The sequence below is a fragment of the Somniosus microcephalus genome, chromosome 10 (genome assembly GCF_052327205.1).
Source record: "Somniosus microcephalus isolate GS21.2 chromosome 10, FLI_Smic_1.0, whole genome shotgun sequence".
NCBI lineage: Eukaryota > Metazoa > Chordata > Chondrichthyes > Squaliformes > Somniosidae > Somniosus > Somniosus microcephalus.
The window spans coordinates 189,977,491-189,989,909 of record NC_140996.1 but is presented as its reverse complement, the minus strand read 5'-3'; the positions used below and the strand labels follow the sequence as shown (position 1 = coordinate 189,989,909).

At 40.5% G+C, this 12,419-nt stretch overlaps 1 protein-coding gene across 2 annotated transcripts in view; it reads right to left on the bottom strand.

Moving 5' to 3' along the window:
• The window catches only part of LOC147111942 (neurobeachin-like), a 1,011,877-nt gene that overhangs the window by 661,027 nt on the left and 338,431 nt on the right, over nucleotides 1-12,419 (bottom strand). Inside the window, exons 14-20 of one of the 2 annotated variants that reach the window (XM_085999351.1) lie at nucleotides 6,470-6,549; nucleotides 6,104-6,166; nucleotides 4,988-5,085; nucleotides 3,971-4,063; nucleotides 3,819-3,891; nucleotides 3,662-3,663; nucleotides 12-117 (exon numbers count right to left, since the gene is read on the bottom strand). In XM_085999351.1, coding sequence (XP_085855477.1) covers nucleotides 12-117; nucleotides 3,662-3,663; nucleotides 3,819-3,891; nucleotides 3,971-4,063; nucleotides 4,988-5,085; nucleotides 6,104-6,166; nucleotides 6,470-6,549 — 515 coding nt within the window. Of the gene's footprint in view, nucleotides 1-11; nucleotides 121-3,661; nucleotides 3,664-3,818; nucleotides 3,892-3,970; nucleotides 4,064-4,987; nucleotides 5,086-6,103; nucleotides 6,167-6,469; nucleotides 6,550-12,419 lie in introns of both variants that reach the window. The other variant, XM_085999350.1, reaches the window with a different exon arrangement.

The following is a 12,419-nucleotide window of genomic DNA, read 5'->3' as shown; positions in this document are numbered from 1 at the left end:
CAAAGTCTTACCTCATAAAGTGTGTTGTATGTTGTTATAGTAAGAGTATTGGTGTGAAGCATTAGCCTTTCTCCAAGCAAAGTGAACAGACTGTGCGTGTGCATGATCTCCACCTTCCTTCTGAAAGAGTCACATTATTATACCAGACATGACTGATACCAGTTCATTTTACATAGCGATGGAAAATTTAACTGAATTCACGCTCTCTTCGTTTAGGAGTCACTTTTATTGAGTCCATTGTCCAATATTCCTCTCAGCATAAGGCCCATCAGACTACAATGGCTTATATTTGCAATACTCATCAGTTCAAATTTCTGGCTTTTCTTTCACCATTTTCACAAGAGAACAAGAGCCGTATTAAGGTTGTGGTCGCTTAACACCTCATAAAGAAGGCCCAATAACGTAACACAAATGTCACTATTAGTTTTTCAGTGCTGTTAGCTTCTGAAAAATCAGTCATTAATAATAGTCAAGAGATTTAATAATATAAATTATACTTGCATTTATTCAATATCACACTGTTTCAAAGTATTTTACACAACGATTTCCTTATTTGAAGTGCAGTGGCTGCTATATATGTAAATGTATATAGCCACTTTGTACCAGCAATATCTCACAAACAGCCATGAGATGAATAACCAGTCAATTGTTTTTGGCTGATGATGGTTGAAGAAGGAATGCTGGCTGGAACCAAGTTTTCAGATTGTCTGTGGGGATCCAATTGCTAATTCACAGAAAGCATTTTTCCTTCCCCATCCCATTTAGATCAATTGGTTTCACATACGCATTCCTCGCCACAAAGGCAGACACAATGAAAGCAGAGTTTTCGTCCTGTTACAAATAGGGGACTTTGTAGCTTTATTTCGGTTTCCAAAGTAGGTATTTAAACTCGAAGCTGTTTTCCCTTAGCAAAATTGAAGACTAAAGATCAGGGGGGATTAATTGGGTGAGTAGCGCCACCTGTTAGCGCCTAAAGAGGCAGTCAGTGGCTGTAGCGCCACTGGCTGCGTCTCCCGCGATATTCAGTAGGGGCGCCAATGGTGGCGTTAGGCTTTTGCGCTGCGCCGCCACCGATGACGTCATCGGTGTGCGCAGCGCCCCATTCATGCCCCGTTCACGATATTTGGTAGCGAATGCCGCAGTTGCGCTGCTCGCTACCCGCGCCCGGTTCACGGGGCCTTACTGTGCCAGCAGCGGCGCAAGTTAAGGTGGAGGTGCGGGGCGGCCGCTTTTTCGGTGGCCGCCTGCCAGCACCTCCGTCCCCGGCCTCCTAACCGCCACCCCCCCCCCCGCGGCATTGCCGGCTGTTTCCCGAGAGCCCGGCACTTCTCCTTGGTGCCGGGCTCATTTGCCGGCACTCGCGATCGGGGATCGCGCTGTTGCAGGCACCTCCCCCTTAACAGTGGGAGGAAGGCCTGCAGTACCGCAGCGTGTGGCGCTGCGGCACGTTGCGCTGCAATAATCAGTTTCAGCGCCCTAAGAGGGATGTGGAGCGCCTTGAGCCTCGCCCCGTGTCCCTCGAGCGGCACTGAAACTGAATATCTGACAATCGGAATTACTCCGATCGCTGCGCTAAATCCTGCGCTCAGGCGACTTTTGCGCCACTTTGGCGCCCCAACCCAATTTCTAGGCCCAGGTGTCTGTGCAGAAGCCCCAGTAACCTTTCAAACTAAACGAATCAAATGATTGATCTTTGAAGGTCAATGGGCATTTTATTTGTTAACTCCACCTCATACCACATTACTGGTTGGTAGCAAAACAAAACAGACTATTTGAAATGTTAATGTATGTGGATTAACAGACCATGGAATAGAATAATTTAATTTCTCCAACCATTGCTCCATCAAGGGGAATGTTTGAAGGAAGACTAAAATCGAGATATTAAAACATCATCTTATAAGAAGCAAGAGCTGTTATACTCCCAGTTTTGTATGCTGACTTCAAAGTTATAGCTTAATGTGAAAGAACTCCTATGGGAAGTATTGGGAGAAAGGCAAAAATGTAACACCTGCTTCCGGAGCCACTGGTAATGTTACTCTGTGACTGATAGTTTGGAAGGACACAAGATGATTCCACATTGCTTCTATCACCCCTCTTTCATGATAAGAAAGCCACAAAATGTGCCCAAGATGGGCTGGTCAAGATCAAGAACTTTTTGAGGAATCATGTAGAAATTTGAATCCCATTACTGAATTTAAAAAATACTGAAAGATAATTTTTTGTATATGGTGACAGAAACCTTTGGAAGATCAGATTCTAGAGCTTAGAGAAGAATTGTATGGAAAATTAAATAGCAAGCCTTACGTAAACATGGAGCAGAAGAAGTACTAAATATATTTGAATATTTGCTATTGTTTAATTGTCGACCTGTTTGATCGTTTTTTTGCCCAGATAATTTGTGCCAATTCTTTTTTTATCTTGATGATCATTGTCTTTTCCAGTCCAGCACGCTTATCTTCAACTCTTCATTGTGCTTTTCTATTCTTACGTTGATCCTAACTATGTTGTGGGCACTATTTCTCAAATTGTTGCTCTACTCTCATCAGTTATCCGTCCCACTTCATTTCCTAGAGTTAAATCAAGAAATAATCCTTTCCCTAGTTCACTCAGAACATACTGATCTGGGAAGCAGTCCTGATTGCACGCTAAAAAACATTTTCTACTTTGACCACATGCATCACCTGTATTGCAGTTTATCTTGGGATAGTTAAAACCACCCATTATTATTGTCCTGTTGTCCTTACATATCCCTCTGAACTGTCTGAAGATCTTCATCTCTATTTCATTGCTACTGTGGTGACCTATGATCCACAACAAGAATTGTACTATTTCCCTTCCTATCTCTTAACTCCATCCATATGGATCCTGTCTCAATGCAACCCTCTAGGGCATCCTTACATTGTAATGGAATCATTCACCATCAATGCCACCCAACTCCCTTTCTTTTCTCCCTATCTTGACTAAAAATGCTATAACCAGGACTGTTAAGTTACCAGCCTTGTCCAATTGCATGCCACAACTCCATTGTAGCTGCTATATCATATCCCTCCGTAATTATAAATGTTTTTAGCTATCCAATTTTGTTTTGAATACTTTGTGCACTCACATACATACCACTCAATCCTGCCTCCATTTTTGTAACATTATTTGTAGCCTTATTGTTTTTTCATGTTTTCTAATATTTTTTGACATCCCTTGACCCTTCTACAGTGTTTTTATCTCACACAACCTCAGTCAAAAATCTAGGCCGACACTGCAGTGCAATACTGAGGGAGTGCTGCACTGTCGGAGGTGCCGTCTTTCGGATGAAATGTTAAATCGAGGCCCCATCTGCTCTCCCAGGTGGATATAATAGATCCCATGGCACTATTTCGATGAAGAGCAGGGGAGTTATCCCCGGTGTCCTGGCCAATATTTATCACTCAACCAACATCACTAAACCAGATGATCCGGTCATTATCACACTGCTGTTTGTGGGAGCTTGCTGTGCACAAATTGACTACCGCGTTTCCTACATTACAACAGTGACTACACTTCAAAAGTATATCATTGTCTGTAAAGCACTTTGGGACGTCTGGTGGTCGTGAAAGGTGCTACATAAATGCAAGTCTTTTTTTTCTTTTCAGTCTATTTCTTTCCATTTCTCTTGATATTTATACACCTCTTTTGTAACTGATTAATTACCACCTCAAACCAGCTCACATGGCACCAAATAAGCAACTTTAAAAAGCTCTGAGTATTGAACAGCTAAAATTAAACAAATTAAGATAAATTTCAACCCAAAATACAGTACAATAAATAAATGAGAATTTCAATACTTTGTCCCAATCACTCTCACTGAAGGTAAACTCCACACTATTATGGCTCTCGCACTCCACTGGCTTCTCGCAGCTCGAGAATATGGAAAGAGTAGTGAATTTACCTTAAAATACATTGAAAATGCAATTAAAACTAATTTGGCTGTACTTACTTGTGACCAAGGTGTTTGAGGAAGTACCCCAGAACTTTTAGTGCTTGGACTCGGATGCTTTCACTTTTAGAAGCCAGTAACTTGTAAATAACCCTGAAGGGACGATAAAGATATCAAATTAATTGATATTACAATGATTCACTAAAACGCTGACCCTCATGAATAATATATTTTGAAAAAAGTAAAATCAGAATAATTTTTTACTTCTAACCTTTTTACAACATTTACATTTTGTTATCCAAGGCCGAGTACGTCACAGATCAAGTGGATTTTTTTTATTCAACGAGGCAGATTTTTCTTTTGCTTCTTTTGAAATGTGACTACCCAATAAAAAACATTTCAATATTTGACTGTTCACTCAGCCCTCTTGATAGTTAGAAAGCCAGAACATTTTATGAAGAAAATAGATGTATGTAGTCCCCCTTCCAGATGTAGAAATCAAACAAAAGAGGGTTTTTTTTTTGCAGGGAAAGAGATTCCCAACATTTGACAGCTCTAGAAAACATCTTTGTGTAGTTGATATTGCCAATGTGTTTAAATTGACAATTTTGTATTCCTCATATGGTCAAAAGAGAAAAACTCATTATTTCATTAGAAAGGCAACATTAACACAGGAAATAATTAGTTGGGTTATTTTTCTCAATAAGAGCAGAAAACAAATTTCCCAAAAATGACAACAGTTGAACAAATAATAAACCTCATGTTGTAATGAGGGACAGAAGAATGTTACATAGAGTCTACAGGACAGAAACAGGCCTTTCAGCTCAACTGGTCTATGTTGACGTTTATGCTCCACACAAGCCTACTCCCAACCCCTAGCTAACCTAAACAGCATATCCTTCTATTCCTTTCTCCCTCGTGTGTTTATCTAGCTTCCCCTTAAATGCATCTATGCCATTTGCCTCAACTACTCCTTGTGGTAGCATGTTCCACATTCTTATCATTCTTTGGGTAAAGACGTTTCTCCTGAATTCCCTATTGGATTTATTAGTGACTATCTTATATTGATGTCCTCACCGTATTCCATTTCGCTGATCAAAAGCAGGTATCATGGATGCAGGGTGTTCTGACATCAGTGCAACCAGCAGTTGCAGAACATCATGAATGTTTTCATCCTGTTTCATGGTATAGATAGCCAGTCAACAAACCAGACAAAATAAAACTCTCTTTAATTCACATAGATATTGCTAAACATTAACTCCCTATATTTATGACCAACACATCTTGCACAACAGAATAGCGGAGATTGATGGCCAGCAGTTTAAGTTGTATGCCACAACGATGAAACAGTTCTAACCTATACAATTGAATATTTAAAGCCGTACACATCACAATTGGTACAATTAGAACAGTGTAAGTTGGCAACACTGAATTATACTGCTTGTTCTGCACTGTTCTCAATTTGAGGATATGTGTATTTATTTTTAATACTTTCCTTATATACATTAAAATATTGCAGATCAAATATATATGATTATTATGGATGGGATCAAACCAAATAACATGACACACATTTCACTGTGTGTCCTCGAAATTTAAATTGATAAAGTATTTAAAATGTACTACCGATGTCATGCTCCATCAATTTCAATGGGACAAATTGCAACTGATTTTACAAAACTCAATGAAGATAAGCAAGTTTTACTTCCCTTTCCAATTTTCTCCTCTCCTTAAAGTGCTGATTTCTGCTTGAGGTACAGTTCCATGGGGATTGGACAAACTTCCTGTACCTTTCCCAAATGGTCATTTTTCATCTATGGGCCTAGACAATATCTGTGGGCTATTTGACTATGGAAGGTATCACAACAAAACCCGATCCCTTCCTCACCTGATATCCAGATACATGTACTGTGATCAATTAACAGAATAGATCACACATTGAAACTGGGACCTTCCTGGTCTGTATAGCTAAGTATTAACTCATTCAGCCTTTGAGGTAGTCCCAGAACAATAAACAGGTTTTATATATCAAAATTACTTATGATGTCAGCACAGATTATAAATGATAGAACTCCAACAAATAGCTAGAATGCACATGTTTATTTAAATAATCCATTACTATTTTTGCAATTTCAATCCTGATTAATGTGATTTTCTTGTGAAAAAAAGTGTCTTGGTGCTTTTAAAATTTACCTCATGCATGGTTAACAAGTAGTTAAGAATACTTTGAAGTTCATCTTCCTTCACACCACGATCCTATTCAAAAGAAAATAACTATAGTTGACAATTTATATTTTAACAACTATATACAATACATAGTCAGATCATCATACATTAGATTCATTCTGTCAGGGAGCACCAAGTATATCACAGGACAATTTAGTATACCAACATATTTTCAATCTTTTCACTATAAACTTGACAGAATGCAATTGTAGGAAACATGCAATTAATTTTGTTTCATCACTGTAGTGATCTCCTTTCCTGGTTTCTATAATCCAACAGAATTTACTGAAAAGCAAACAATTTTAACATTTCAGTATAAATTTCAGCTCTTACCTTCAAAATTAGTTGCTTCAAAAATAGCAGCATAAAAGCCCGTAATGAAATAATTTCTTTCTGAGATGGACGAGGGCCATCTTGAAACAAAAAGAATATTTTTCGTCACATACTTTCAAATGTTAGATTTTTTTTAAAGTTTACCAAGTCCAGTACCAAGACCTACACGCTTTACACATAATTATATTGAGCAAATTCCTGAAAATTACAAATGGATCCTTATCAACCGATTTTAAAGGTTTTCTTTCTAAAGAATTGTACAAATTCAGACAATTTCCAAAATAACCTGTTATGTCAGTGTCAGTTTAAGAAAATAAACTTTTAAGAGTCAAAAAGTCCAGATTAAAGGTTTCTACAGTGTAACTGAATACACTGAAGACAAGAAAAAAATGCAATTATAAAAAAAACAAAGTGTAATCCCAATTACCAGTTATCCAATTCATTTTGCAAACTTCAACAGTCAAATCGTATAAACTATATTCACACAAATTAAGTATTAAAAGCTATACAGTAAAGTTTCATTGGACATATACTATATATGGAATATATCTGAAAAAGTAACGTCAATGGGTTTTATTTCAGCAAGTCATATGACAGTCGCACCATTTAATTGATGCCCATGTAGGTCTGCTCAGGTGCCACAGCATCCCTCCACTTACTGTTTCTCCTTGGTCTGCAAAGGCCATTGGTTTCATCAGACAAGAAACATTCCCACTTTCCATTTAGTATATTTTTAAATTACAAAAGCACTGATCATACCTGACACTATTATGTATTAATGCTGTGCTAAGTCCCAGATTACACCATTTTTACAATAAACATTGCTCTTAAGAACTGTGCTGTGGAATTAAAGTACTAATTTAAATTATGTACAACAGCAGAAGTTCTGCATTTAACAGAATGTAACTTTTTGTTACTTTGCTGCAGCAATTTCAGTTTTGGCATCCTTTTTTGAGCAGATTTTCAAATCAGAATGCACTCAAGTGATGCATTTGTGACAGGAAACATTAAATTTGTGTCAAGGTGGGATTTGGATGATCAGCCATGATCTCATTGAATGGCGGAGCAGGCTCAAGGGGCCGAATGGCCTACTCCTGCTCCTATCTTCTATATTTCTATGTAAGGTTATACATACATTGAATAAATATATTTATGCTATCGATATAAAAACTGTCAGTGGTAGGAAATTTTCCACGCAGCACCAGTGTCAAATTACTGCACAGACAAGTGGTAGCCTGAAGACCTACAAAACGTACCCCCAAAAAATATCAAACTCAATTGCCAGTAAAGGACCCCCTTACTAGTTTGATTTTTCTCAATGTCCCTCACTGAGACTGGCAATTTGGTGCCAATGAATGCCTGTGATACAGTTTTGAGCACTTTCTAGCTATAGACTGGATTGTTGTTGCCCATTTCACTTAGGACGCTTACTGCTAGCAGAGAAAGAGGAGATCGTCATGCCATCAGTCTGCAGTAGATGCAAATTCAGGTCAAGAATAGTGCACTATCCATTCTATTACTCAGTTCCCAACACAGCAAATTTGTGATCTGACATTCTGGTTCTAGGAAGCACCAACCAGAAGACTGGGTGTTTTTTCCACTGGGAAGGTTAGAAAAGCAGAAATAGTTTAATTGGATCACTAAACCACAACTTCTCGTTGCCACTTCGAAAATATTTGTTAAATACTGGGGCAGGTCAGATGTCTGTCCTATCAACTGGAGAATGATTTGTGCCCCAAAAAGAAAAAATGACTGCACATTTCCGAAACAAGGTGGAATATAGATCACATTAACTTAATGTGCATTAAATGTCCTGCAAGCTTACAAAAATGATATAAACGCATTACTGAATACAGAACTGTGGAATATAACTTTTACTCCACTTCTAAGAAGGACCTTGATAATGCTCTTGTGATTATGTGATACATAATTATAAGATGTAAACCACAGCTGTAATGCTTTGGCTTTTTACAGTAGAAGAAATGAATTAGCAATATCCTATAATGGATAATGTTGACTATATCAATAATAAAATCGTTAATTTTTTAGATTAAATTCTCCAACATCTAAAACAGGCCTTCCTATAAATCTGCAGACTGAGCAGTGTATGTTTTGGCTTCAGCTGCAAGATCCTGTAGACATCAACATGGTTTTCGGACTACGTAAAGAAAAATCAACAATTTCATAGCAAATAAAATCCCAATTTTTAAACAGACACTAGTCAAATGGACAATTCAGTGGAATATATTTTGATTACACCTGACAAAATTCTCCCTGCTAATACTGCAAGGTGTACTATATTATCTCACTTGGCTCATCAGTGTATAAAATGGGTATTTCAAGGTATTCATCTGAATTCCTCCTAGTATCATATCTAAAGAGCAGTTTTACATAGAATTGCATAGAATACACAGCACAAAAACAGGCCATTTGGCCCAACCAGTCCATGCCAGCATTTATGCTCCTCTCGAGCCTCCTCCCGTCTTTCCTCATCTAACTTTATCAGCATATAAACCTCTATTCCCTTCTCCCTCATTTGCTTATCTAGCCTCCCCTTAAATGCATCTATACTATTCACCACAACCACTCCCTGTGGTCGCACGTTCCACATTCTCACCACTCTCTGGGTAAAGGTTTTTCTGAATATCCTATTTTCTTTCTTGGTGACTATCTTATATTGATGGCCTCTAATTCTGCTCTTCCCCACAAGTGGAAACACTCTCTCTGTGTCTACTCTATCAAAACCTTTCATAATTTTAAAGATCTCTATTTGGTCACCCCTCAGCCTTCTCTTTTCAAGAGAAAAAAGTCCCAGCCTGTTCATCCTTTCTTGATAGATGTAACTATTTATTTTGTAAGCATTGCTAATGGAGGATCATTCAGAAGAACTATACTTTTAAAACGCTGTGTTGAGACCAGTGCCGATTTTTAATTCATTAATAATGGGTTCATTTGGGAAATGGGAATTTCAAACATGATGAAAATAATTAGACAAGATATAAGGAGCACTTTGAACTGAGAAAATAACAATATAACTGTAGTGTATGTAACCTGTACCACCTTAAGAGACTACCTTAAGGTGATGGACTACTTTCTGATAGCTCCTGTATATTGTAGTACTAGTGGTGACCACACCGGTATATAAACCCTGTGGAGCAAATTGTATTTCAGTTCAGCCCTGACCCTCAGTTACTAAAGACCTGTTTAAGTATTCTGTTGTCTGTGTCTAGTTATTCAGCATAGCTACATTTGGAAAGCACAGACTCAACAGTGGTGACGAGTCTGATCGTACCTAGCGGCAGTTTTGCATCCAAGGAAGCTTCGTCCTCAGAACGGGCGTCGAAAAGGGGCATCCGCCCTCAACATCCTGCTGAGCACTGCATCGCACGGGAGGCCATCGGGAACCCGGGTTGGTTTGCTGGCCACGAAGTCCACCATCAGCAACAGGCAGTGATCATCCCTTCTACGACAGCGGCGGGTAAGCCCGATCGAGTGGCACGAAGGGGAAGTCGGCCGAGCTGTCAGTGGGAGAAGGGGAGGGAAAATGAAGAAAAGGGCGGAGAACACGACCGCAGCCGGTGTCAGGGGCCGGACTGCAATCGGGGCAGAGACGCGCAGCAGCCAGGAAAGCGTTAATGTCCACGAGGACCGCGGGAAACAAGAGCAGCAGCGTCGGGGGAAATAAAGGACCGCTGGGAGGCGAGAACGGCAACAGCGCGGTAATCGCCATTTTAGTCGGCGGGGGAAGAAGACAAGCACGGGAAAAGCCGCCAAGCGCGGGAAGCTGCCATTTTGAAAAAAATAAAATAAAATAAAGGAAACTCAACAAGGATGCCAAAAACGGGTAACATCACTGCTTTTGATAGCGATGTAGAAGATTGGGCCACTTATGTGGAACGCGTTGAAGTTTACTGTACAGCGAATGAGGTACCGGCGGATAAGAAAGCACTAACCCTATTAAACTCGATGGGTGCGAAGACGTACGGGTTATTAAGGCACCGGTAGGAAAGAGTTTCGCGGATATTGTTACTATCCTGCAAGAGCATTTAAACCCCACGCCGCTGCTGATAGCGGAACGATTTAAATTTTACAAAAGAATTCAGCTTAAAGAGGAAAGCAACGCTGAATTCTTAATCGAACTGCGCAAGTTATCAAAGTACTGTCAGTTCGGTACAGGACTAGCAGATGCTCTGAGAGATAAGTTCGTGTGTGGGCTACTAAAGGAAGGAACCCAGAAGCGACTGCTAGAGGAAAAGGATCTTACGCTGGACAAAGCTTTCAGCATCGCACGAGGCAGCAGCACGAGGCACTGCAGAAATGCAGCAAAGGCCATCGGAATTCAGCACCAATGAAATGGCATTGGGCGCAGTAAAGTGCTATCGTTGCGGAAGGACAACGCATGATCAGAACCAGTGCTGGTTCAAAGATAAAGAATGCAGGAAATGTGGCAAACTTGGTCACATAGTGAGAGTATGCCGGTCAGGAAAGAAGACCAGCAACAAAAAGTCGCCGCAGGAGAAGTACAAAAAAGTACACAAGGTGACAGAGAACAGTTCGGATGAACAGAAGACGGATTCAGACTCCAGCAGTAAGGAACTGGGTTGTCTAAAAATACATAATGTGGGTAACACAGCAGACCACCAAACTATCTGGGTCATGCTTCGGATAGCAGGAGTCCAAGTGAAGATGGAATTGGACACGGGATCGGCATTGACGGTCATGAATAAGCAAGGTTACAAAAGGTTATTCTCACACATTCCCCTGAGGGATACGGAGATTGTATTGAAAACATACACGGGGCAAAGAGTATACCCCATCGGAAAGATAAAGGTAAAGGTGGTCTACAATGGTAAAGAAAGTCAGGGAATGGACTTGTATGTGTTACCCGAGGGAGGTCCGCCACTACTGGGACGGGAATGGATCCGGAGAATAAATATGGACTGGCATTCCTTACAAGCACTAACTGTAGATTCCTGTAAAGAGGACGACGTCAAACCTAAACGACTGTCCAAAATATTGGACGATGCTAAGGAGGTGTTCCAACAGGGACTGGGAACACTGAAAGGAATTACGGCAAACATCAAGGTTGAAGAACATGCAAACCCAAAATTTTTCAAAGCCAGACCGGTACCTTATGCGATACGACCTGCTGTGGAAGCAGAGCTGGAAGGGCTAGAACGTTCAGGAGTACTGTCAAAGGTGGACTGGAGTGAATGGGCCACACCCATTGTTCCCGTCATGAAGCGTTCGTTGAGCAACAAGCCGGGGAAACCTGGGAAGGTTCGCATCTGTGGCGATTTCAAGATCACTGTTAATCCGGTTCTTCACACGGTGCAATATCCGCTTCCGCGGATTGAGGATATCTTCGCTTCGCTGTCTGGCGGGAAACACTTCACCAAGATAGACCTGGCGCAGGCGTACTTACAGATGGAAGTTGATGAAGCGTCACGCCAGTATCTCACGATCAACACACATAACGGCTTATATCGGTATAATAGACTGGTTTTTGGAGTGGCATCAGCTCCAGCGATTTGGCAAAGGGCCATGGAGCAGGTATTACAGGGAATTCCAGGCACACAATGCTACCTGGACGACATTCTGATTACAGGAGATGATGATAAGGAACACCTCGCGAATTTGGAGCAGGTGCTCACCAGATTGAAAGAATATGGACTCAGAGTTAATCGCCAGAAATGTGAGTTCTTTCAGAAGTGAATCTCGTACTGCGGTCACGTCATTGACCAGGAGGGGCTTCATAAGTCACCTGACAAGATCGAAGCTGTTGTGAAAGCTCCCGCTCCGGAAAATGTATCCCAGTTGAGGTCGTTCCTTGGGTTAACTACTACCACAAGTTTCTTCCAAATTTATCCACGGTGTTACACCCGCTGAACACTCTTTTGCAAATGGGAGTACCATGGAAGTGGAGCGAGGACTGTAAGCGGGCTTTTCA